This window comes from Aquila chrysaetos, chromosome 8 (assembly GCF_900496995.4).
Source record: "Aquila chrysaetos chrysaetos chromosome 8, bAquChr1.4, whole genome shotgun sequence".
Classification (NCBI taxonomy): Eukaryota; Metazoa; Chordata; class Aves; order Accipitriformes; family Accipitridae; genus Aquila; species Aquila chrysaetos.
In genome coordinates, this window is record NC_044011.1 from 33,016,414 (window position 1) to 33,044,095 (window position 27,682).

A 27,682-nucleotide genomic window follows, 5' to 3' on the forward strand; every position below is an offset into this window, starting at 1 on the left:
TGTTTTGCCACCCCTTTCATTTGCATGTTCTTTGAGGACACAAATATAACTATTTGGCATCTTGTACTAAACAATAAAATGTTCCTCAACCTTCCCTTTTGCACATCAGCTCTTTGTCACATAAATTCTCCTAATTTGGTTCCACCAGATCTCAAACCTCTCTTGGTTTTGGCCAATCGCTTCCTGGCCTCCCCTGAGAAAACTAGAAAACTAGCATGTTTCCCTCAGGTTTCCCAAGTTCTTACTGAGCAGCAGAAAAAAGTCCTTTCTGTACTATTGCCTCACAAGGGAACTTCAGCCAAGTGTGTGTCTTCTCAAATAACTTCTACTGCTGTATTACTTTCTGTTCACTGTGTATCTCAGGTCTAAACACTGCTAAAATACCACATCCAATTTTCAAACTATGCATGCAGGAAGGGCACTGATAAGTTAGACAAGTTTTTGGTTTTGTTTTGTTTTGGTTTGGTTTTTTTACAAACCACAAGAATAGCTAAAGTATTAGAAAAATTGTAATGTAGAGATTTTTGAGTTCAGTCTACATGTATCACATGGAAGATATTAGAAGATATATGTGTTCTGTGAGGCTCTTACTTACCTAATCCTCAGCTGGCATTAATTGTGGTGGCAAGAAGCTTACGGCTCAGAAAGGCAGGGAACTCTACAATGCTGGGAAGCTGTCGACGAAAATCTTCTTTGGTAATGGCAGGTACTATTCGAATACCTAGTGAGGAGAGAATATCACTGAGTCATTGGGAGAGGTGACCTACTCTTGAGAAGTAGCAAACGAGGAAAATTGCTGTCACTGTTTCATGTCTGCACAGTGTGAGTGGTCCTATGGGCAGGTCTGTCTCCCCGGTCGCTCAGTGTTGGAGGAACAGTGGAAGCCCATAGTTGCTGCTAAACTCCTCCTGACTCCTGAGTTTTGCTTTTGTCTCCAGATGCTAATGCTGAGTCCATTTCAGTGTCAATAAATAAAGGCCAGGCCTATACTCGGGCTTTAAGGAATGGTTTGATCAAAGCCCAGATTCCTACAGAGAAGTATGGGAGTAATGTAAAGGAGCCTCATAAGACAAACTGGCAAAGTGTCACAAAATCCAGAGGTGGTAAGTCCTCCTGTTTCCTCTACTGGGGGAAAAAAAGTGTGTAAGTGTTTTAACAAGAGAGCTTATAAACTTTTGGAGTAAAGGTTAGAAAATTCTTCATCACAAGTTACTTCCAAGCCAAGATAGTCTCCAGCCAAACAAGAACTAATTTCCCTATCAGACAGGAAGGCAGCTCAGGCCTGTTCAGTGATCTCTTATTTTTTCTGGTCAATTTACTAGGCTAACTAAGGAAGTTGACTGTCTTAATTACCATTGAGAGTGCAGTCATTCCACTCAAGGGCAGGGCTGCTGTTCAGAGGGACCTGGACAAGCCAAAGGAAAGAGGCTGACAGAAATCTCATTGAAGTCAAGGAAAAACACAAAGTCCTGTGTCTGGGATGGGTTAAACAGTGCATTAGGATAAAGAGGCCGCCAGCCTGGGGCACACCGTCCCTTGGGGCCCTAGTGGACACTTGAAACGTGATCCCGCAGTGCAGCCCGACAGGGCTGGTGGCTAACAGCATCCTAGTGAAGTGAATATCGCTTTTTACTCAGCACTCGTAACGTGGCACCTTGAATAAGGCATCCCGTTATGGGTGCCCCAATACAAGAAAGACTCGTTAACCTGATCGAGTGCACTGAAGCCACGGCGATAGTGGGGCCAGAGCACTTGATCTGTGGCCCTGCTTGGAGCGGGAGCTCGTTCGTGAGTCTTCAGCGTGGCCTTTCCCCGTGAGGGGAGGGAGAGTCTCCGGCAGCTGTCCGCAGCACAGCCCGCCTCAGCAGCCGCCTGACGCCTCGCGCCAAACGGCTCCAGCCCAACGGCCGCTCCGCGCGCCTCCTCCGCGCGCCTCCTCCGCTCGCCCGCGCAGGCCCCGCCCCCGTCGGCGGCCGCTCGCGCCCTCACTTCCTGGGGCGGGCAGGTTGAACATGGCGGCGGGCTGCAGGGGCGGGCGGTGGTTTCTCTGTGCTGCGGCCGCTCTGCTCCTCGCAGCGGTGCTGGGTCCCGCCGCCTCCGCCTCCTCCTCCCGGACAGGCAGCCCGGGCGAGCTGCGGAGCCGCGTGCAAGTGCTGGGCGGCTCCAACTGGAGCCTGGTGTTGCAGGGCCAATGGATGTTGGAGTTGTGAGTAACAGCGGCTTTCCCGCCCGCCTCAGAGGCAGCCGGGGGGGGGGGCTTTCCTGTGTGCGGTGTCCGGCGTCTCCCGCCTCAGCTCGGCGCCTGTCCCGGGGAGCGGGCATGGCCAGTAACGCCTGCTCCAGTGCGGGGACAGAGGGACCGGGCGGTGCCGGCCCTCCCACCCCACGAAGGGAAGTGCGGGAGCTTGCAATGGCTGGCCCGGGGAGGGGGGGGGCACGGGCGGAGGCGGCCGGGGGGTGACCACGCAGGGATACCTAAGGCCTATGATCCCCTCTTCCACCGAGCGTTGTCACCCCTGAGCTTCCAGATTCGTGCTCACCTTATTTGAGAGGATCTGATAAAAGTAGCTTTCCTTCAGGTTCTCGTCCTGTGCGGGTACAGAGGGCCCGAGCGCCCCAAGGTTAAACCGGGCACGTTTCAGTGAGCCTGTCAGCGGTGTTATTTGAGAGAACTACCTGCTGGGGAGTAGTGTCACGCACTGCACCTTGCACCGCTTACCCGTTCGGGACTTTCAGTGGATTCTGTGCAAGCTAGGAAGGCTGAGTTTGGTAGGTAATATTTAGCAGGAGTAGGTTTCCAAAGTGGTGTTACATAATATGCCGGTACGCCCTCACTTCCAGCTGCCTTGCTCTAGAGTTCTTTTTCAAGAAGATGCATCAGATTTCATTAACTTTTCAGTGCTGCTGTTGCTTTATCCTGGTGACAGCTAGAGAGGTTTGCCTATTGCCTGCTGGGGTTTTAAGTGCTTCCAACAAACCGTAGTGTCATGGCTTCACTAGTGACATGATACTGTTCTTGAAAAGCGCATGATGTTTTGCTCTTGGAGTCTAACTCACCTGCTTGTAGTTAGAAGGGGGAAGAGGAACTTGAGGGTTTTTTTTAAGGTAGCAGTTAAAAAGTAGTATAAGTAGGCTGTATGCTCACATGATATCTGTGTGCTGTGCAGCTATGAAACAGGATTTTATTGTGGCATGTGTGCTACTCCTCTGTGGAAGTGCTTGAGTTTGAACAGTTTGAAACAGACTGGGTAGCCTGTGAAACAGACTCGGTTGCCCATCAACATCTGAACTTGTGTTCCCTTATAAATACTTACCCAGCTGCTTTAGGTTTTGTTTTAGTATTGAATTTGAGTTATCTTCAGTCTCTTATTAGGGGGAGGGACTATCACTTCCCCTAGGGCTTTACTGCTCAGGATCCTACTGGACACCTGGTATTAATCAGTGAATAGATGGGAACAATCCTGAAATAGCTGATTGAGAGACCCAGGAAGGCCCACTGGTGTGGCTAAGGATTTGGGTTTGACTTTAAGTCTCTTTTTTTTCCCCTTTTAATTTATTATGTTCTACGAGGTGGGGGAAGAGATGATCTTGGAGTGGGAGAAAATAAATTTATTTTTTTAATTGAAATTTTTCCACTTCTGACATCCTAGTCCTATGTGGATGCTTTTGTATGAAAGTTACTGATGCATACATGAGTTGGTGAATCTTAAGGAGCAGAAAGGTTATTTATGGTGACTCAAAGTTTTTATTTCTAAGAGAAAATATTTAAATAATTAGTGGTGCATGCCCCTGAGGAAGAAAGAAGAGAACAACTGACTGAAATCAGAAGTGGCTGAGATAGTGAACAGTTAAAATCCTTTGGGAGTCTTTACTCCACTTGAAACACTGCACTCTGGATTGGAGTGACAGGTAGCTGACAATAGCAATGGTGGCAAAGTTAGCTTTAGTGCTAGCGGAATACAGTACATGTTGCTTCATTGCTTAAATTAGACTTATTTTTATGTACAGTGTTTGATGTGTGAAAGATCCTTGGTCCTCCATGCTGCTTTCTGTGGTATGTGTCTAGCGCTTTCTGCTTTTCTCCTAACTGAGAAGGAACCTGTCTTTATCGAGGATGCTAACTCAATGCTGCTGTTCTTGAATTAGTGAGAGTTTGAGATTCCCAGTCGTGTTTAAACAGGAGTTTGAGATCTAGTATTGATTCTTACGATTCTTGCAGCTGTTTTCATGCTGATGGATTTTGACTTCTACTGATTTTTATCTGGTTCAGAGCTGGTGATCCTGACAGGAGTCCTGCATGTCAGTTCATTGATTCCTTCCATGCTGTGTGATAGGACAGTTGGCAAGACTGCAGTATCATTCATCAAAACCTCCTTTGCTCAGAGAACCTCCTGTTTGCTTATAAGACCTTTGTTTTCCAAGCAGTACATATTGTTATGGGTTTTTTTAATGTACATGTTATTATAGGATCTCTAAAAAAAAAAAAAAAAAAAAATCTGTCACCTGCTTTAGATTACTGGCTTGAAGCCTTCTGCCCTGGTAGGAATAGGTACTAGTACTTCTGTTTAATGTCAGTTTTTCTGTTTCACTTTTCTGTGAAAGTAGTGTAGGCAAATTATGGCATGCTACCACTTTTTTGTTGTTCTCAGGTGCACAAATAGGGAAACTTAAGTCAGAAATTACTTGTGTGTGGGGTTTGTAGTGGAAATAGGATTTTTCTTCCTTCATTCCTCCTAGCTGATGAGTGTGTACTTGGCTGACTTTTTGTAAATATTCAGTTTTTCATAGCTGGCAAAATTGCAGCCACTGGAAGCACTGCTGCATTTCATTGATAAAAATGTTCTGGATAATTTTATGTCTCTGAAAGACATTGCAACACTTTGCTTACTGTTACTGTCACAGCATACAGATCTGTGCTGAAGTGCTGTGAGTGTGATGCGGGAATTAACTGTTTTTAAAGGTTTCCTTGTGGACTTATTTCTACTCTGTAGCTGCAAGATAATGATTTGTTAAGATGAGGAGTTTTCTTTTTTTGTCTTTATTCTTAATATTCTATCTGTTAAGAATATAGAAAACTAATTTCGGGTCTGTTTACAAATGCAAAATGCACTTTTAAATAAACATAGCTTGTTCCAAGCTTGATTGATCTTAATTTAACATCCTCTTTCTGAAGTAGATTAAAACAAACAAACAACACACACACACACATTGTCATTTATTGTTAAATGTTGTCCTGCTATCTAGCAGGCCAGATTATCACAAGGGTTCAGTCCTCCCACTAGCACTTTTGTCTGTAGTTTCAAGGGAGTGTGCTAAAAATGTAGCTGAATGTTTTGGTATTTGCATAGTTTAATGCTTTTAAATAGTTGGCTTGAAACACTTTGTGTAAATAAACTCCTGAAGAGTTCCACGAATTATTTAACAATTACTGCAACTTAGATTGAGAGATCAATAAGATTGGGAATTTTCTGTTATTTCTTCTTGATTTGTTAGTATCCAGGCTTTTCTTTGTCATATTCCTAAAAAAAAAAAGCAGGGGGGAATGAAAAACAAGTTACCGCAACTCTGCTTTGGTTCTGAAGCTTCTACAGCTTCAGAACTGAGTTCTGAGGAAGTGACCAAATTATCCATGGACTCTTATTTAATAACCAAACATGCGGCAGATTACTGTGCTGTGCATTGGCTGAACAGAAACTGAGAAAATGTGAAACAGAAATATCCTTGGTATCAGATGCTTTACTACTATAGAAGGGGACAAAACCATGTAGAATGATGGAACTTAGTCTGCTGAAGTTCTAAAGGATTTCACATAATCTTTCAGTGATTGGCTTTCTATTTTAAAAATAATTTCTCCATCTTTAAAAAAAATGCTTAAGATGGAAAGTTGTTGGGGTCTTTTTTTTTTTTTTTATTGCAGATGGTACTGTTATCCTTTTCTTGTTTTTGAAACTAGAGAGCTGAATAACTATGATATACCCTGCTTTGCTCTCATCTTGTTCTTGGAAGTTTAAAATGTTATCTTACAGAATACAATTTGTTTGGCTTGTAGTGCATCACACCACAACGGTATACAGTTACTTTTCCTCTTTATTCAGGTATTATTGGAAAAGAGATGCATGTCAGGTTACTGAAGTAAATGGGAATTCATAAGGTTGAGCTTGCACACTGAAACAAATTCCCCAGAACAGTGCCTTGGTGTATGTCACTTCAGCAGGCCCATCTGTGATTTAAGGCATTTAAGTGAAACTTGGCAGGAGAATGCAGGGAAGAAACCTCCTTTGCTCTTTGAGGTAGGTAGGGCTTTGACAATTTGTAAAAAAAACCTGTTTAACTTTTGTGGAGCAACTGTTTTTGGGTTGGGAGGTCTTGCCTGTCTGTTTTGGAGGGGTTTTGGCACACTGGAGGAAACTTCTTGTCAGCTTCCGGAGCATGTATTATTATGAGATAGATCTTGGTAGATTACAGGGACTAACTTCTGTATCTTTGGCTACTACCTGCTTACTTGAAAAGTAGACTAAAACCATATAGTTGACCTTCTGAAGCTTATCTTTTGTTGAAATCACAAAGCTGCCTATCCTGCCTCAAGACCTATCTGTATTTAGGAACAAGAACGAATTAAATGATAGTCTTAAGGTAACAGCCAAACACATCAGGCATGGTCTTTTTTGGTTTTTTTTAGGTATGTTTATGGAATCTGTAGCAATAAGGCAAAACTACCTAAAAGAATAAAAGTAATAATTATTTCATTCTGATACTATTTTTACCGTTCTATTAGGTACTGTTTCAACATATGCACCTCTAATCTTAATAGTACTCCCAATCTGAAATCCAGCAAATAGCTTGGTTTACTGTAAGCAGTACCTTTTATAAAAGTTGTGTGTCTTGAATCAAGAAAAAGTAGACTGAAAGGGGAAACTTTCATCTTGCCTATTTTGCTGTTTTCTCTTCAGCAAATTCTCTGATGCCTGTATCTATAACCTGTTTCTCCTTTGTTCCTAGATCCTTGCAACTTCGTGAAATTGCCATCAGAGCAAAGTGTAGAATGGTATTTGAGGTTACATCTGTTCAACACTGATAGTTACTGATAATGACAGTGGAAAAGCAGATAAAAGGAGTCAGTTACACTCATTTGAAAATGAGTGAATTGGTGAATTCCCTAGTCAGGCAGTTACAAGAAGAGAGATGAGTGGCTTGGAGTTGGAAACTGTGTATCAGTAAATCTTAGTAAAGTCATTCTGTGTTTACTGATCAACTCTGTAGTGATATGACTGAATGGCATGTTTGCTTTTACTGGTTTTAGGGTTTTTTTTTTTTTTTTTTTTTTGTATTGCAGCCATCAGTGAAGTTACTGGTATTTGAAAGGCAAAGCTTGGTCTTTTATGCTTTAGATCAGAGATAGACACACACTTTGCTTTGACTTTTTAATAGTTTAAAATTTTGCTTTTGGATTGCTTTCTTTATGCCTTCTGAAAAGGTTTCAGGTATTGTAATGGATTGGAGTAGGAACTGGAAAACACCTGGCTACTTTGAAATAGTGATTTTAATCCACTTAAGTCAATTGTTCTTTCAGTGGACCTGACCAGAAGATAGATGTTAGTTTCCTTATGTATGGAGGGTAGACAATGTATGAGGATATTTCAGTTGTAAAACTTTGTGCTGTGTAAGAGGACTGGTAATGTCAGAAATGAGGTGTATGTTGAGAAATGTGTGATACCTGCTTGCAGTGAATAACTTGGCAGTGTATAATTTATAGGTATGTGCTGTTTTCAATCTGACTTTTGAATGGTGGAGATCAGTAAATTGCTTTTTAATATGTAACAGGCTACTGAAAACTTTGTTTCCTTAACCAAGTGCCCAGGTCTTGATTTAAATTCCAGTGGACTTTGATTTTTAAATTGGAAAGACCTGAGTGCTGTATTCTTGGTGTGCTTGTAGGGCATAGGGCACAGCACAAACAACAAGTTAACAGCTAAAGGTACCCCCTTGTGCAAAGGGAGAAGCTAAAGGCGTAACACTGTTAAATTTGGTGGTGTTGACAAGGTGCTAATTATTTTCTGATCTGTCTGTGGAGTAGAATAGAATCATAGAATCATAGAGTATGGCAGAAGAAATTTGGTTACATCTGCTTTTGTGAGTGACCTGGTCTTGCATCTTCTGACTTGATGAAAAGTAATGGAGACTGGTTTCAGAGCACACACATGGATCTACTTTCCTGCTCTGACAGATTTATTTATTTACTTACTTTTTCCTGGGGAATATAAGAATGGTAGCCGTACTGTGACTCCTGTAGAAATACAAATGAGCCACAGTTCGAAAGGATTCATTAGAAGCCTGTATTGAAATAAAGTAAGTCCTTAAGCTTCAGTTCTTCAGGGTGCAAAAAGTTTTTTGAAACTTTTGATAAAGGTGACCGAAGTGTGAAGTATTTTACACTTCTGTATTGTATTGAAACAGAAAGTGTAAGGGGAGGTATTTTAAGACTGAGAGGGAAGCACAATAAGGCTTTGGCAGTAGAATGTTTTTGTTATTTCCAGGAGGCACTCCTGAATTCCTTAGTGCTTCAAATGCTGCATAACAAATGCAGACAGTAAAGCTTCAGAAAAGTGAGAATGTCGAAGTAAACAGCAGTGATAACTCTTGGAAAAATCTGATGTCTATTGCAAGTTCATTCTTGTATATGTGGGGACAGGGTGTATCCTGACTGGCAAAAATTGGATGTGTAATTTCAGGAATGTAAAGCAAATATTTTAAGGCTGATTATGCCGATATTCAGCTTGAGTGGCTGGATCTTGTAGCATCACATGTGACTGTTGCCATCCCACATCCAATATTGGTAATAAAAACTAGGAAGCCAACAACTAAGGCTTTTTGTGAAGTTCATTGCTATGTTCTGTCACTGCCAAACTTTGATATGGGTGGATTTTAATGCTTCTTTGAGCTAAAGAAAATGTTTATAATCATATAAATGTTAGCCATGTGTATTGAATATTTCACTTAATTTCATTTAGAAGAAAGGCTTATGAATGTGAAACTTAAGCATAAATGTTGATATGGGCTAAATTTCTATTTCAAGATCAGATAGTACCTTGAACAGGCTAAAGGGTGCATTAATCTTGAAAATCTCATGGTGTGAGTTTGACACATCTAGAGAAGCTGGATTTAGAAAACATTCTGACTTCTGTCTTTAATTTTAGAGCAACAGCAGCAGCAGCATGTGATGGATGTGTGCAGTTTCTTACCTACCAGTCAAGCTACTGTAATAAAATAATAATATTTTGACAGATACTGTACTTGAGTATTAAAAGCCTTCTGTAGGCCCGCAGCACAACGGGAAACAACTCTGCATGTGAGACTTGTTTCCAGCATCTTTTTAAACGATACTGAGGGGCTGTTTCTTGGCAGGGTAAGATTTATGGACTGTTTTCAAATACACCGATGTAAAGTGATGTTGATTCAAAAAACCACAGTATTAGCTTTCATACTTAAAATCATAAATTCCTAGTACAGTAAAACACAACACGTATTTTTAAATTGTATCTTTAACTTCCAAATGGCAAGCTTTCCTTTTTTAAATACTTAGTTTTCAAAACTACCATAAAGCATTCAGAGTAAATTTGATTCCACCTCTTCTGTGAGAAATTACCTGGTTTAGGTTCAGTCTTATTTACGTGAAACATCTGTGGATGGCTGGAGAGATCTCTGTCTGCAGCCACTAAGTAAGCATTCCTGATCAGAAGACAGCCAGAGAATAGGAAGTGCCACTCTTTAAGTCAGATAATAGTACTGGCAGACAAGCTGAAGGAGTAAGGGAGTTCCTTGTAGAGGTTCCCAGTTAGAGTGTAGTGGTTATGTGGACTGTTAAGGATATAGGCCTTTGCCCATGAAGAAATCTGTTTCTGTTGTTAGCAGTGGATGAGGAGTGTGGTAGCATATATGGAGTAATGTGAGAAGTAGTGTGTCTCTAGACCTACTATTTTTGCTCCCTTTCATTTTAAAATATCAGAAACTTGCATATATACATTTCCACCTCTACCCCCCCAGTAAATTAGGTTAAACCATGTAAAGGTCTCTTTTCATTTGTAAAAGGCTAAGTCTGTGTATGGGCAATTGCCATGGCTTAGTTACATGCTATACCTAGCTGTTCCGTGTTACCTTAATTGCGTATATGATAGGCCATTAAAAGCTGCACAAGTTTGACACAGACTTTGTGAACCAAGTTAGGGTAAAATACATAAAGATGGCAAATGGGGTTTTATCAGCATTTAAGCATTATCTGATATTATCCTTTCGTGTTAGCTGTTCTGTCTCCATGTTGATATTATCAATAACAACTGCAAACTTGGTTTGCTTATCCCAATTGGTAGTATTGAAAACTCAGCTTTTGAAACATGCTTTCTTACTTTGCTGAAATTAATTCTGAGAAAAAACAGGAGAAAGACGGGCAGTATGAGCAGTAGGAGTTTGAGGTGCACTCTTTTTAAATCTCTAAAGAGTGCTATCAAAAAGGGCATGCTTTGATGTATTGAGTAGTGGGCTAAGGCAAATGTAATTTCTGAGAGTTCTGAGATGTGGGAAATCAATACAAAATGTTACATTGAAGGATACCACTTCAGAGGACAGCCTGGCTTCAATAATTCAGACAGCTGCAATGGAAATGGATTTATTTCATATGTAAATAGAATAAATCACGGGTGGTGAGGGGTTTGGATAGGAATTTCTCAAATCTGTGGAGATTTGTGTTTGTTTTAATAATGTGAGGAGGAACGTAGGGGTTGATACAAAGCTACTTGATCATCTTATTCAGTACACTTGATTAAGAAAAACTGTAGGTTTTTTCCTTTGTGATTGATGTGTTTGTATTTTCTCTGTATAGTAAATAAACTTGAATGTCTGTAAGTGTAAGGATATTAAAATATTTAACCTGTCTTCCCCCTTTAGCTATGCTCCTTGGTGTCCAGCTTGTCAACAGATTGAATTGACATGGGAGAGTTTTGCAAAGGAAAGCGAACGTCTAGATATCACTGTGGGAAAGGTGGATGTCACTCAAGAACCAGGTATAGTATGAAATAGACTGTTTTAATAAAAGGAATTATTCAATATAAGTACCACTTAGTATCTGGGAGTGTGCTTTATTTTACTTGAGTACCTGGGATACCAGCCAAGTCAGATAAGAGGTTTCTAAATAAAAATAACGTTATCCACATTTTGTTTGTCCATATAGTTCATATCTGTGAGCCTGAGTTTATAAACTCAGTTTGAAGGATTAAAGAATTGGGGGAGTGATCTGGCTTAATACTGTATTAAAAAGGGCTTATTCTCTATTTTAATCTACTTCGCTGAAAGCTGTTGCCTGTCTCATTCCTCTCTGCTCCAAACTGTCTGCAGAAGAATTCAGTTCTGTAGCCTCCAGTTACAGAGAGTTTCAGGGTGTGGTAACATTAGTGCAGTGTGAGCCTGCTTTAATAAGTTCTTAACTGTTTCCATGATGGTGCTGTTTTCTTGTCTTGTTTAACTGTAGTGGTGCTTTAAAGTGTAGATGTTATTGTTTTCTGTTGGTGATGCACATATGCAAATGTGTTTACAAAAAGGGTTTCCTAACTATCCACAGAAGCATGAACACAATCTTATTTATTCCTTTAGTGACTCCCTTCAAAGTTTTGGATCTCTGTTTGTGTAAGCAAGTACCAATATTGTTTAAACCTCTGCATCTCTTGGGAATGCTTCATGCTTGTTTTGGCTTCAAAGGGATATAAGATTTTATCAGCAATATCAAAAGACTGACAGAGTTAGGAAGATGTTACTAAAAAAGGCTAAGCTTTACTGATTATCCATTTTATTATTTGAAAACATGCTGAAGAAGTTAGCTTTATCAAGTTAACAACAGGGAAATGACTTAAACTCTGGTCTCAGAGCAATTTCAGTTCACAAGAAAATGCCAGCTGTTCTAGACCTGTTGTAGGCTAATGTTTTGTTAAAAGTTTAGAAGTATACAAAAACTCTGATGCCAAAAAGCTGTTGATGTGGGGCCCTCCTTTAGTGCATATATTAATCATTAACAGTTTATTAAACAGATGAGTTTGAATATTAAAAATTTTTGCATAGATATAAACTTGAAGTCAGCTTCTGCACATAAACAAAATAGTGGTTACTCTGGAGTTAAGGCTGCAAATGGGGATCTGTTATAATCCTATCTTGTTATTTTCTCCCAATTAGGGATTTTTTTGCCTATGCAGTGTTCAAAAAAAAGGATTTCAGTCTTGATTGTGGCATTTGGATGTGACTGTAACTTAAAAATGCACTTTCAGAGGGCTGTAAAAATGAAATACTTGAGATCTTGAATTATTCTTCCTGGTAAAGAACTTGAACGGAAGTATTGGGACCTGAGGGGATAGGTACTTGATACTTTCTTTTGGTCCAAATTTTTCTGACTGCTGAATGATGTCAGATTCTTAAGACCTTAGATGTGACACTTAGCCAGAGATTCCTTAAATATTTGAATTTCTAATGTTGCTGAGAGTCTTGACCTCTGAGGATGTTTGACTTCTGCGTGTCAAAGCACTGACCCAAAATGATGAATTTGTACTAGAGCATGCATAATATATCTACAATATCCAGTTCAGCACAAAGCATGAAAACCATAGCCACTTCTGAAACTAATGAATACTCAAACTGGAAAACAAAGATTTATTACAGATTTAACCTTTGGTGCTGATGTAATGTTGAATGTATATGAGCTCCTTTGGAAGCTCTCCAAAGTTATTGAGGTATTTTTACTATAGGCTTATGCTTCAGCCTTTCTTGGTGTGCTTAAGTGCTCTAGCTCCTGTTTTTGCTTGCTCAATGGTACCTTAATTAGCTTTGGTTATGTAACCCCTTCATCAGATTGAAAGTAGTCAAAATGCGTTAAATTAGGGGAAAACCACTAGATGAGTGCAGAGTTGTGTAAAATTGCACTTCCAAAACCTTCAGGAGAAGGTAGCCATTCATGGTGCTTAATTACAGCAGATGCCCTAAGAATAAATGCACCGGAGCCTTAATGGATTTACAGCATATTTCAGTCACTTGATGTGCTAGTCTTAAAGTGCTTATTCTTTCCTCATCTTTTCTATTGAAACATTCAGTATTTCAAGAGCATAGAGGCACTTCTGGATCTCAAAGTTCTGTATATTTGTGGTGCCTTCTTAAGCTCTCAATCACAACATTTACCTGTGATTTAAAACAAGACTTCTTGTGTCTTCTGTAATCTTTGAGTACTTGTTTGATGAAAGCAGCTTTATTTTTAGATGGCATCTATATTCTCTGTATTTTGGGGGCAGGGTGCAAATACTGAAGTTTTTTTTCCTGTTCTTGATTATATGTTGACTTTATAATGGATATATGTCAGGTTTTTATTTGCAAACAAAAACAGATGCTGAACTGTATTTCAAGTTAAAACTACTAGCCAGTTCAAGTTTGTATGAAACACACACCAGAACAATTTACTGTCTGTTCTTAGCTTTTTGTAGCTGGCTCACGCCTGGTTTTACTGATCTAAGGAGGTGCCTTAGGTAAGCAATAAACCTCCAACTAAAGTTTTGGGGATGCTTAGATGCATTTTGGCAACAGATTTTATATTCTATAATTTATAGATTTCATTGTTCATTCTGAGACTGTTGGTACTTGCTCTAGGGTAGGCTACTGGTAAGAGAGATTTAAGCTAGCTGTTTTGTTTTCTGGGTGCCTGACTAGCATTTGTAAGAACTTCAGAGGGTCTTTCAGTGTTCCCATAATTTTTGCTGCTCTTAAGCTTATTGTGTTCTTTATGGCTCTCCACCTAGTTTTTCTTGTGCAGCTGTGCTTCTGCTTGATTAATTCTACTGTTACACTTGTGGTTTTGTTTACTTCACATCTCCCTGTGCTGGCACAGCTTTTAGCTGTTTTATGAAGTTTTCTACCACCCTGCTTCTCATAGCAATAAAGGCAAAAAGCTGAAAAGTTGAAATGAAGACGATTTCCTTTTTGGAACTTTAAAGATGCTTGCACCTGGTTTGATTTAAGCATCTAAAAAAAAAAACAAAACCAAAAAACCAAAAAAAACCCAAACACAAATCCAAACAATAAAAAACGCACAAACCTTTTTTGCCTATTCTGTAGGGGAATTCGCGCTAGAAAAAGCATTACTACTGAAACTTTTAAAAATAGCTGGCTTAGTTCAGTCTGGCACATGTCTGTCTCCAACGGCAGAAACTCTTGCTGTAATACTTTTCTATGGCTAGCTTTCTGATGCAGAAAGCTGTTTACTTTATTGAAAGCTGAATAAAGACTTAGTTCCCCAAAAGATTATCACAAACTTTATAAAAGCAAAAGTCAAATAACTGATTTGTACTCTTTACATTGGTACTTTATCTGAATGGCAATTGCTAGCTAGAGGAATGTAGCCCTTACTAATGGAATTAGACTGCATATCTAGGGGTTGATAATCTCTGAAGTCTGCTGGGTTTTTTTTGCCAAAATAGACTGCATTAGTAGCACATTTTTCATTTCTGCAGTCTTTAAGTTGGATGTATTGGGTAGTAAATAATATTACTAAGCGCTAAGGTGAGTTCTCCCTCTCACTTGCAGGTTTTCTGACTCTCAGGAGGTGGTAGTGTCAAGTAGCCCTGACTTTCCTCAGATTTGGGAGCAGGGAGAGAGTGATATCTTCACCTGACAATTTAGCTGAGTCATATAGACAACCCGCTTATGAGATGTTCAGGAGCTTTATGCTTCTCGGCTGACTCTTTTGCAGTGAAGGCATACACTGGGAGATCTTCATTGGTGTACCTAACACAGCAGTGAAGCTGGAAGCACTTGCATCTATTATTCTGTAGCAGTACTTAGTGCAAGGCCAGAGAAATTCAAACATCTCTCCCCCACAAGCTGCTTTTTGATGATTTGGATAATTTCTCTGTCCTATGAGTTGCATTATGTTGTCACTGTCTAGGGTGATACTTGTCAAAAGATTATTATGTATTTGCCAGTCAGTGGGGATCAATTCCCGTCAGCCTCTTGAAGGCCTACTTTAGCCTTTCTTTGTCCTTTCTGCTGTCTTCTGTCTGATGATCAAAATGCTGATATGACTCACCCTTCTGGATGGTGTAAAAAATTATTCTCATGGCTTAAATTTGCAATATTTTACAGAACAGAATGCTGAGACATCCCAAGCTTTATTATAAATGTGTTGGCATACCACTTGTATTTACCTAGAGAGGAATAATGTATGGGAAGGAAGGAAAAGAACCTAGAAACATTCAAAACATTGTCTTGCTACAGTCATGTTTGAGAGAGATTGAGCCTTCCTACAGAACAGCAAACAAGCAAATACAAAGATTAATTTATTTTATGACTTGAAGTACTTGACATCTGAAATGTGCAGCTCTAAATCATTTAAAATCAGCTACAGGCTGAAAATCGGGGGGCCAGAGTTTGTAAGCCTTTGTTGTCACTGCTATCATTAGTGGCCCAACTTTCTGGATGAAACAAAGGTCATCTGGATGAGACTACGCACAGACACAAGCACACAACATCCTGGAACATAGATGCATTTGTGTGGCTCTTGGTTGGAGGTGCACGCTGCTGGTCTGGTCAAAAACTTCAGCTGTGTGCAAATATTGATTAGTGAAATATGTATAGAAAAATTACTTGTAGTAAACATTCTTCAAGGTATGCATTTTTTTCCTAACTTGTTAACAGTATTTAGTCTCTGTTACTGTTTGTAGCATTTCTGAACACAAACTGTAAACCTGTATTTACAAAACAGTAGTAAAAGCTATGCAGTCTGCTGCTTTCTAGTCTACAGATACAGATCTGTAGGTGTTTATAGATAAGTCAGAATGCTGAGAAATTTCAGTTTTACTTAACCGTTTGATGTGGTTTTTTTTCTTCCCTTTCTAGGCTTGAGTGGTCGTTTCTTTGTCACAACACTTCCTACAATTTACCAGTAAGTGTGTCCTACTAGAAACAGTTGTCTGTTTCAGTATATATTCTTTTTTCCTGTCCTGTTTGAACAGTGGCATGGAAGATGTACTGAACAACTGGCTTATTTCACTTTTGTCAATCCCTAAAACATTTTTCAGGAGCTCAGTGCACTAAATGAACATGAAGTATGTGTTTTTAACTTATGGTGGAAGGTTCTCCTATAAACAGTTTTGTACCTAGATAAGAGTGATGCTTTTTTCAGTCTGGAAACAATATTTAATAGCATTTGTAAAAACTAGTGCAAGTTTGCAGTATTGCCTTCTAGAAACTTGACTGTATGTGAGCAGACACACTTGACTGTATAGAAGTGTCACTAAAATTTCTCACTTGAATAATGGACTGCATAGGTTGCATGTAAAACAGTACAGAAATTTTCCACTGTTGGTTGTACTGCTTCTGTTTACTGCTTAGAATTCTTCATCTATTGACTTAGTACCAATATGTAGCTGTTGACTCCTACTTGCCACTTGTTTTAAACTGTAACTCTGAAATGCAGGGGAAAAAGAAGGAATACTGACTTTTGATTTCAGTTCAGGTTATTGTTGGAGCTTTGATTGTATGATAAAGTCCTCACCTGAGGCTTTTCTTTAGTTTAAGTGACTTTACTAAGTTCCCCTGTTATCAATACTGTTAAAAATGGATCAGAAGAAGTGTTTGCTGTATATCTTCTCCAATAAGAAGCTGTCATCCTTTAAATATTGAACCCTTTATTAAGTCATGGTATTGTGAGTCGTGCATATATATATCATACACACACACACACGCACACACATATATATATGCACACTTTTAATTCTGAGTTGTGTCTAAAAAATGGTTTGGTGGTTATCCTCATGTGCTTTGTATTTGCTGTAATGCGAGTGAATATTTAAGAAAAATAGCGGTTTTAATAAATGGCAAAAGCTCATGCATTTTAAAAACCGAGACCTTCCATCATGGGTTACAGTTTCAAAACATACTGAAAATGCTTAGGTGTTCAACTTTCTGAGCAAGTCAAATCTATAATGTATATGGGTTTTTGTTTGGTTTGGGTATTTTTTTTACCATAGATACAGTTTAAGGGATATCTGTGTTATTGTATATTTCTGTTTTTTAGTGCAAATGATGGAATATTTCGCAGATACCGAGGCTCACGAACATTGGAAGATCTTCAAGGTTATGTTTTAGAGAGAAAATGGGAAGCTGTAGAGCCTGTAGCAGGATGGAAGTCTCCATCTTCTATAGTGTAATACTTTTTTTTTTTTTTTATGAACAAGAAACATGTTTTATAGCTTATTATTCATTAAGGGTGCTATGTTGACAGTTTCAAGACAAAAGGCCTTTATTCCCTAGACATGTAGGCTTTGCAGAAGCAATCTGTATTGACAGCCTGCTTTCCAGTTTCTCACCTTTAAAAGCAGTTTATTTTCTGCATCCGCTTTTGTTTGTGCCTGCTAAGGCTTGTTTATATAATCTTTGAAAATATATAAAGAAAAAAAAGTACAGCCACTGAGCATTATGTAAGTGTCATTTTCAATATCTGCTAAGTACTGGAACCAAATGCACGTTTATGTAGATTATTACTTCACGACTTCTGGCTACTTGGGGCAGGCAGCCTTTAGCTTTAAGGATTTCTTGTTTATTTGTTTAGAGGGAAGTCTTGTGTCCTCTCTTGGAATAGGAAACAGTGTAGTGCTTACACAGTATATTAGAATTGGTTTTCAGAGCATTGAATTTGCTTTGAAATAGCGCAGAATGCTTGCGTGATATAAAGGATGAACCAAAGATGTGAATGGCCTGCATTTGATTCTGGCTAAAGCTATTATGTGTAAATTCATGTCAAACATCCAGTGAGTGTCCTTATTTTTCATCTGACAATGAGGAAGAGCTGTAGGATATTTAGTAGTCGGAAGAGGAGCTACAGGGCTGCATGCTGCTGTGAGTTGGGGAGAAGGTGGTTACGGCTGCACAGGGTTAAGCTGTGGAATTGCTATTTCTTGATTATGCTCAAATGTTACTTTTCAAGTCACTGTTTCAATGCTTTGCATTGAGCTGGCTTAAATTAACATAATCTTGTTTGCAGTAGCCTCCTTCTGACAATTACTAGGGCCTGAATGGCTTTGAAAGTCTATAGAATGTTTTTGTGGTTTCTGTGCAGTTTGTTGTGTATCTCAACTCCTGTCTGTCTTGTAACCTGTTCCTTCCATTTCTTTGTTTTTTAGGATGCATGGCATGGCAGGGCTATTTCACCTCTCTGGATGGATCAGGGTAAGTAACTATGTGGTAGTGTTTTCCATACCCCCTTTTTATGCTTAGAATAATCTGTTTAGAAGTCAAAACCTAACTGAATATTTTTATTAACCTTTTATCAGAGTTAAATTTTCCTTACATTTACTGTACATTGGATGTATAGTATCTTTGCACTATAAATTTTGTGGTACTAATGGACTATGCCAAAAATGGCAGTTTGATTGTAAAGATTATCATCAATACTGAAAATACTTACTATTCTTGTTATCTTGGTATAGTTAAAATGTTCTGCTGAAGTGTGCTAACAGGATAAATTAGTTTTTTGAGAGCTGCAGCAAAAATGGTTGTAAACATCAGGAATACATTTAGTATCTACCAGGTTCTCTCACTTAATACTATTACTAAAGATTATATCCAGGTTCATTTTCAGCATTGTGAATCATGCTCTTCTGTAGTTTGTTTGCATCTAGGGTATTGTACAGGAGAAGAGAGGGTAATGGTTTTATTCTTTAGTAAGAATTTCTGCATCTGGATTTCAAACTGTCAATGCCGTTCACACAGGAACACAACAAATTTGGATGAGTAATTATCAGAAGTAAAGGAGAAGTGCTTAGCATACGCTGAAGTATGCTTTGAACTTAAAAATATTTCAAGACCCTTTCATTTGGGAGCTATCAAAGTTTTTCCTGTAGCATGCAAATACTGAGAATTTTCAGACCTTTCCAATTTTGGTCAGGAAATGTACTCTTTCTTAAAATCATCAAGTGTAACCGAGACAGAGAGACTGTCTTTGATTGTAGCAAAAGGTCTTAATATTGTAACATGTGCTACAAAAAATAAATGTAGTAGAGAGTTTGAACAGAGTTGGTATCACTTCCAGAAAGCATCTAACTAACCCAGAATCAAACAGAACTTTCAGTTGTTAGGTTTCCTCTGCAAACTGATTTTCTTTCACTGAATAGTATTAACTTTTTATAGCCTTCTGACGTTTCACTTCCATAGTTGCTGTGTAATGATGTTGTCTCTGTCTAGTTTCCTTCCTGAAAGATTAAATGCTGTGGGAAGAAACCTTCTCTAATTTGCTTTCTGCTTTGATGAATATTTCAGCTGCACATTTCATCACTCTTCTTGCTGTGCTGTCCTTGTATATGCTATAATAAATGTTGGAAGCTGTTCTAACATTAAAAAAAAAAAAAAGACCCTGGAATTTCAATATTTAAACTTTTGTAAATGTTGATTGTGGTTTGTTTTCTAATGGATATACTCTTAGAAGAGATCAAATGTCATAATTTACTTCCTACCAGACAATCTGACTCGATGTGATGCTTGGTTCAGTCAATTGAATTTGTAGGTTTGAATAACAGACTTCAGTTTCAAAGAAATCTTCGTATTGTATTTGGATTATTCTCTTTAAATTTATAAATGAAATCACCTTTTCATTGTCTGCTTAGAATGGGTGGCTTCTTTTAAGAACTAAAGAGCTTGAGTAAAAGAACTATATGGCTTAATTTTAGTTAATGAATGAATTCCCAAATTTAAGTATGTATTTTGATCTTGTGCAATTTTTAAGTGTCTACCACTCTGCTTCCCAGATACAATTATGGGGATAAAGCTCTGCATGAAGTTAAATTTTTTTCACTTGGTGGTGTACTTGAGAGGTGGTTGTAAAAGGACACTTGCTTTTAACCTGACTTGGTTCTTTTTTGGTTCTGAAATGTTTAAGTTACCTTTTTTAAATAATCAGCTTTGTAGACTTCTATGGGTGCTGTGGCTATCGTTATTGGGCACGTTTACTGTATTGTCTCCTTCCTACAAAAGAGGCCATAAGAACAAATGTGCAGGTTCATGCCATGGGTTCATCTAGCCCAATAGTCTGTCTCTGACAGTTGCCACCTTCTTACACAATATAATGATCAAGAATGTTGTGATACTTTCCACTATGCTCTGAGGCTTCTTCATACATTTATCTGCAGTAAGATTACGTATGGCATCTCTAATGCTGAGTACCTTAGGAAGAAGGAATTGTGCATCCTTTGCTTAAAAAGCCTTTTAACGTGAACAACTCGGTAAAGAACAACAAGGTTTAATGGTGTCAAAAGAATTATAGTATGACATTTAAGGATGGCTAGGGCTTGAGGGGGAAGACTTTAGTATAAACACTGTTAAATGAAAGGTCTTAATTGGATATCAATTTATGTAATGGCGACGGCAGTATCATAAGTGGTGTTAGGTATGAAGCTATTAAGTATCTTCTTCTCATTTCCAGCAAATTCATAGCTACCTCACTGGTACTCTTGGAATTCATGTTTGGATTTCTTATGCAATCTTCATCTTAGCTACCTTATTGATTGGCCTGTTCCTGGGTTTGGTAAGAAAGCATATTACTTTCTTTTTCTCAGGTACCTAGAACTTTTGCTTTGCATTAACTTGTGAAAAAAAGAATAAACTTCACTGATAAGATGTACTGAAGTACCTTATTTTAATGACAAATCTCTTCTCCCTGGTATCCAGTGATAAGACGCACGGGGATGGTTCAAAGCTGTGCCAAGGAGGTTTAGACTGGACATTAGGAAGCATCTCTTTACTGAGAGAGTGGTCAAACACTAGAACAGGCTTCCTAGAGAGGTGGTTGATGTCCCAAGCCTGTCAGTGTTTAGGAGGCATTTGGACAATGCCTGTAATAACATGCTTTGACTTCGTCAGCCCTGAATTGGTCAGGCAGTTGGACTAGATGATTGTTGTAGGTCCCTTCCAACCAGAACAGTCTATTCTCTTCTATTAAAATTCTTAAATATTCAGTACTGCAGATCCACTCTCCAGTGTTGTTACCTACTTCTGGTAAAGGTTAAGACTGGTTCACTCAAAAAAGTTAACCTTTTTATGAAATTCATGCTTCAATTTAGATTTTAGTCCATCCAGTAAACAAGTGATTTTTGTATTGGCCTTTTGTATCCAGACTTTTGTACTTAAGGACTGAATGAATGCGTGTAGTCAGAATTGTGTAAAGACTCCCAACTTTCTAAAAACACAGGCTTTGTGGAGAGATTTTTATTAGCTGGAATAAGATTGTATTTGTGGGAGTTAGCAATGTAAGTATGCTGCTGCACTGTTATTCAAAATGAAAGGATGAAATATTTTTTTAAAGGCTTTGAAGATTTGGGGGTTTAATTGATTTACTCTATTCCAGGGCATAGCTTTGTGGTTACAGCTTGGTTTCAATAAAATCTGACTTAAATTCTTTCTCCCCTGTGATCTTTTTGGTTTGAGTTCTCATTAGTAATTGAAAAATCTGACCTCTCTTGTTACTAACTAGAACTGGTGTGTTGATATATCAATTTCCAAAACATCAGGAAGGTTATTAAAACAAACCTGTTAGCTATATATGTGAATGTTAAGGACTATATCCTGAGCCCTGTGTTGTTTCCTCAGTGGAAACAGTTCTAAGTTGCTTTACCTGTGGAGCTGGGATTATTTCCTCTCAGAATATTTGAATGATGTGGCTCTGTGACCTCTCAAATATCAGTATTAAATGAGAAACTGAGCTGGAAAAGGAAATATAGATGGGAATAGAAGTTCTTTCAGACTATTTGCTTGGTCTATACAAGCATGTTCTGCAACTGCAAAGACAGTATAAAACAGTTATGCTGATAACTGGTTTAACTACCTGCTAAGTCACTATTCCATGTAGGAAGTGTAAAGTTGTTTCTGGCACTTGGATCTTTGCCCTTCAGCCCAAATATTAGTGTTAGTGAAGTGAAGAAAAAAGGCGTAATTATGTTTCTCAGTAGTATGGGGAAGTGATTTCAAAGCAGTGTGTGTATTTAGGCAAAACCACGTTTTTTATACCTAATTGAATTGGTATATATGAGCAAATGTCTTTCATTATACAATTTAAACAGCTGCATTTTTCTAGATGGTAGATTTTCATCCCCAAATGAGTGCAAATCAAGTTAGTGTAACTAGGAGCAAATGAATATGATAATTTAAAAAAAAAAACTTCATTTCTTCCTCCTTCACTAAAAAAAACCAAACATGAAAAAGCTGAAAAACCGTAAGGTTAATCTTTCAGCTTTTTCTAAAAAGCTTTTCAATGATTGAAATGTATTTCTTTTAACATGGTATCATCTCTTTCTGCTGTGTTATTCTTAGCACATGACAATAAGACATAAATATCTTCTTGCAATTTGATTGTATGTGTTCCACACTAGGCTGCTTTGAATAACAACAACAAAAAAACCTAAAAGACAAAATCAAGCACAAAAGGTGGAAGTACACGTTGTGGACTGGGGAGTCGGGGTAGGAATTGAATAACATCCCAAAATACAGAAAATTTTGACCAAGAAGGTTTCATAAGTTTTAAATAAATAAAAAAATCTTCAACTGTGTTCTGGGCCTCTCTTAAGATGCAAGCCATTTCAAAACTGAGTAAATTTAGGGAAGTAGGAGGCAGAAAATTTGGAGTAGAAAGCAGAGAATGTTGGCTGGTACACACTGAGAATGCAGTTTTTCCTGTCTTTTTATTTAGCTCTTATCTCTGAGCAAGAAAATATAATTTTCTAACTTTTATTGTATGTCTATCTAAAAAGGATGAGTGGGAAAATACTTAATAGTGCAGGGGCTGCTGGGATGATTTGCTAATAAATGCTATTTTCCTTTACACAGATACTGGTTTTGATTTCAGACTGCCTTTGCCCATCCAAGTCAAGATACAGAGCTGAAGCATCTGGTAAGAACTCTTAAGTGGGTGGGATACTGTAGGTTTAAATGTGAACTTGTAGGAGGGAGGGCAATACACTGTCAAGAACTTAGATGTGAGCCAATAATCCAGGTATTACTTTTAGTCACACTGACAAAGATTGGTATGTTGGGCTCTAAAATCCTGATGTCAAAGCATCCACCTGAAGGATAGCAAAGCAGACCAAAAAAACCCCACTGCAAACCAACAGTAATTTGTTCTAGCTTCCACAGCTGTGAAGAGACTAAATGCATTCAAAATGAGGAAGTCTTGAAGAAAGATACTGGAGTTTGTGTATTTTGTGCGGGTGCATATTCACTAGACTTGTTGTTTAAATATAGAAGGGAATTTGCTTTGGGAGGACACTTCTACATCCTAATATGCACTCTGTATATTGCATTAGGAGATGCAACATTCTGAACCTGTAAAATTCTCTACATAATTTTTGGTTGGGGAAAGGAGGAGATAGCGGGAATCAAATTAATCTAGAGACTGCAGCTGTGGGGATGAGGGAAGGTGTTGCATCTCCTTCAAATAAAAGAAGAAAACATACGTCTTCCTGATCCTTAGTGAAAGGGCTTCTGAATAGTATTCTGCTCCCTACAAATATGCGAGGCAAAAACTTGCACACGAAATAAAGTCATTTGTCAGCACCATATGTGTGTTAAGCTCCAGAACACCTTTTGGTATGTTTGTGCTATTAAGTGGACTCAAAACTTGACTGTAATTAAAAACTTATTTTTTAATTGCATACATTTGTGTGTATTGGTTTGCTGTTGAAGATGAAGGTGCATTTGTGACACTTGCCAATAAGACTTTAGCCAAATCTAGAATTTGTAAGTGTGCAAAATTACCATCTTCAAAATCTTAGATGTTCATCAGTATCAAAAGAAAAATGCACCTATGCATACTTGTGCAGTATGCTACCCAATTGGCTGGTTGACTCAACAGCAGCTGTTACCTGACAGAGCTTACCAGTACCTTATCACTTTCCCACTGATTTGTTTGATAATTATACCTCTTCAAGGAGTCAGGTAAAATTGATCTGTCTTTAGTTTGTAACTTGGGGGAACAAAATGGAAGCTATCTATGCCTGATATGCAAGAAAACCAAATGAAAATGGAGGAGAAATACTACTGAAGATTTATTTGGAATAATTGAAAAATAAGGAAAATAGTCCTGTACAAGTTTTCAATAATAACATTTATGAATATTTCAGAATACATACGCGGTGATGTAACTTGAAAAGACATCGTTCTCAGATTCAGTCTAACTTCAGTATTTGAAACTCCTCTTTTGTTTAGAAGAAGCAATTACAAAGGATAATGTGGAGAATGCAGCATTAGAAGAACCAGAGGAGGCTGCAGAGCTTTCCGCAGATGATGCGGAAGAGACTGCAGATGTAAAAGATCTCTCAGATGGAGAAGATGCAGCAAATTCAAGTGCTGATGACTCAGAGGAGGATTTAGCACTTGGAAAAGTATCAGGGGAAGAGGAAATGGAAGACTTAAGTGAACAACCTTTAGCTGATCCAGAGACTGAAAGCTCAGTAAGACAGCGTAAAAGTCAGGTGGCTGATAATGGACAATAGTTTTTTCGGTGGTGTATTTTGTACACTTGGACCAAAGAAGAATCAGACCCTGGGTCTGAAGCTGAAGCTTACACTTGATTTGTCATTTGTGTTTACGCAAAACCTCTGCTCTGTCAGCAGGCTTCTCTTTTTTTTACACTAATACTTGCTTGCTTTGTTTTATAAGCACATAGGCTGTGTGTTGCATAAAGTTGCATAACTTTAGCCATGACAATCAAAATAAGTGTATTTTATCTCTTTGAAGTCTTCTAAGAGAAAAGGGGTGTAACAGTCTCAGTTCACCAGCTGTAAAATGGTAATCTATGCTTATGTTCCTTTAAGTATTGACCTAAGCAAGATCAGGAGTTTTAATTCTTTACAGTAGCTCGGCAGGACTGTGACTGTTCTGTCTGAATGTTTATTGTTTCCAAATGCCACAGAAGCACCAGAGAAGTGATACAGTAGTGAAAGAAGGCACCTTACTAGTCTTCTATTAAAAATGTTGTGTACGATGTGTTTATTTTTATCACTTTCAACTGAAGCACCTTTCTCTTTCATTTTTATTAATGTTTGTTTTGAAAGTTTGTCATACAGTACGCACCCAGATTTTTCAGTTTTTGGTAATTCAGAGGCATGTTGCACAGCTCAAGCTTGTCAGCTGAGTTTTTGACCCAAGGAGTTTGAGTAATTGAAAACCTCAGGCCGAGAAAGAGTGGCAGCTAAATGTTTAAAATATGTTTGAACTTTTAAAAGGTTTAAAGGAAATTATTTTGGTCAGGGGGGATTTTTGCCAAAGCATGACTCTATTCTCCCCCCCTTCCCCCCCCCGCCAAGAGATTGTAGCAAGAAGTATTCACTTTGCAGTCAGTAAGTTGTGTATTTCTTGCCAATACAAGCTTGTCATATGCAGTGCAGTTCTGCCCTTTCCAACTCAGAATACTTTTGGCAGAACTCAAACTGCTTTAGTAATATTAACTGAAGAGGCACTTAAGGTTTTACCTTTGATTGCGTTTCTACTTTTTGTCACTGGAATCGGCATGTTAGGAAAAGAGAGGGACACGAGTGGGTAGTGGGGAGAAGCTTTTGATTTTGCTACTTATATCAAGATAAACATGTGTCTATTGAACTGTGTAAAGTGAAAATGGCTTGCCAGCTAGACAGCTTTAGGTATGATTAGAAGACTTAAGTCATTAGAGATATCAGTATTTCCCTGCTTTGACTTGGTTAATATATAAGGCTTTTTTTGGTAAGGAATCCCTACAGTGAGATCCTGTATGTTCCTACGTTGTTGATGTGTGATCATGTGCATAAGATGTCTTAATCTTGATTTTTTTTTAATGTGTGTATATATATATTTTGCATAAACCTTGCTAACATGCATGAATTTCATCTTGTTCTTCAAGAATAAAGAGTAATCTGAGATGAAATCATCTCTCATTAGAAGAGAAGTTGCAAGTGCAAAATGCTGGTTTCCTTTGAGACTGAGATTAATAGGGCCAATTTGTGTTGAAAGTTGTTTTGGTTTGGGTGGTTTTGTTTTGGTTTTTTTTTTTTGTTTGTTTGTTTGTTTTTTAATAAATGCTCATAAAGGGCATATTTACTATGAAAGCTTAACTTTTCCTGTCTGTGTCTTGTTGCATATTGTGTCTTGGAACTATATGGTAGAAACTTTGCATTTGTCTGTTATAGTTGTGTAAAGAACAAAATTACACTGCATATATTGAATATGAATTTTCTTAAGGAACGTTCTCAGTCTGGAGCTTGAATTTCATATAGTGGACACATAAATATGCTTTCACATTTGTGAAAACATATAGTTGATAATATACATACATTGCACTATAATGAGAAAAGTTTGTCTTGTGTTATTTGGGTGTTGTCCCATGTAACTGAGCAATTATAGAAGCTTACAGACAGCAGAACTCAGTTGAGGTACATAGCAGCTTTTTTTTTTTTCTGAAAAAAACCAAAACCAACCCAAAAACCAACCCCAAACTCAAGCTAAGCTTTTATTTGCAAAAATTAAGAAAACTTTGTGGCCACTGTAGTCTGGAGGGAAGAACTGTGTACCTAAAAGCTCAGAGTACAGATTTGTTGTTTCCACCATGTGTTTGCTCTTTTTCATTATCTGTGCATCAGGAGCTCATAAAAGTCTAAAAGAAAAACAAGACTTTAACCATATTTCATGAGACAAGCACGAGTCAGTGTGTGTATATTCAGTTACATGAACTTGCATAAGACAAGAATAGACATATCCCCTCAGTCACAGATCCAAAACTACCAGATGCTGAAAAATATGTGGGACTGTATCCAGCACAGATTGAGGGCAGTGATGGCTTTGATTGTGTACCAAAGGGGATATTTTATACCGCATAGGGTCTTGTGATACTCGGTGTGTAGGAGGGGGCATGTCAATATTAAATTTTGATTCAATTTCTCTTCACTTTTGTAATATCATGGAGCCAGTCATCTAATATCCTCTTCAGCTGTTTAAAGAGGTTTTAGCTTTAAAACATGCAGAATATCCTTATACCTCACAATGGCTTTGTTGTGTGCTGTTGGGAATATGAAGTATTAAAAAGTCAAGTGTACCTCTTTTCAGTGCTCAAGATATGAGGTATTTGGGCTTTTTGAATGTTCAGACAAACAAGGTGTTCTCACAAGAGTTGCATTTCATTACAGTGTCTTTGAATTTAAAACAAACAAACAAAAACCACAAATGATACTTTGTCCTGTAAGATACATGGTTTATGAGATGCTGTGAAAAAGATCAGAAGCTCCTTTGTGTGGTGATTCTCTGAAGTATCTGCTTACATTTCCTCTGTTTTTCCATGTCACTGTTAAGTTTGGATTATTTAAAATGAAGATATTAGGTATTTTCCATCTTAAAAGACCTATCTGTAAGATCACTCACTGATGAGCAGGGATTAAGTAAGCAGGCAGCAAGTGACAGCAGTTCATTTCTTTATAGATCTGTCTTGTAAGTCTGGAAATGAGCTGTACTAGGCTTCTAAGGTTTTTTTGAACATAATATGTATGTCACTGCTCCTGTGTTTTCATTAATAAAGTAGGGAATATTAATGCTAACTTGGGTTTGACTGTATTTGACATGCATTGGAGTATCACGAAGATCACTAAATTGTGATTAAGAC

General features: G+C 38.2%; 1 protein-coding gene across 2 annotated transcripts; it reads left to right on the forward strand.

Annotated features, from left to right (window-relative positions):
- The first annotated feature begins 1,976 nt into the window (after positions 1–1,976).
- Positions 1,977–27,617, forward strand: TMX4 (thioredoxin related transmembrane protein 4). 2 transcript variants are annotated; one of them, XM_030022433.2, is made up of 8 exons: positions 1,978–2,206; positions 10,939–11,054; positions 15,913–15,958; positions 17,093–17,221; positions 18,198–18,243; positions 20,492–20,593; positions 22,888–22,951; positions 24,265–27,617. In XM_030022433.2, the coding sequence occupies exons 1-8, from the start codon at positions 2,013–2,015 to the stop codon at positions 24,549–24,551; spliced, it is 984 nt and encodes a 327-aa protein (XP_029878293.1). In that variant the 5' UTR covers positions 1,978–2,012; the 3' UTR covers positions 24,552–27,617. The 2 variants fall into 2 exon arrangements, with proteins under 2 accessions (XP_029878294.1, XP_029878293.1); XM_030022434.2 differs by lacking the exon at positions 20,492–20,593 and having other exon boundaries at positions 1,977–2,206.
- The last annotated feature ends 65 nt before the right edge of the window (positions 27,618–27,682 follow it).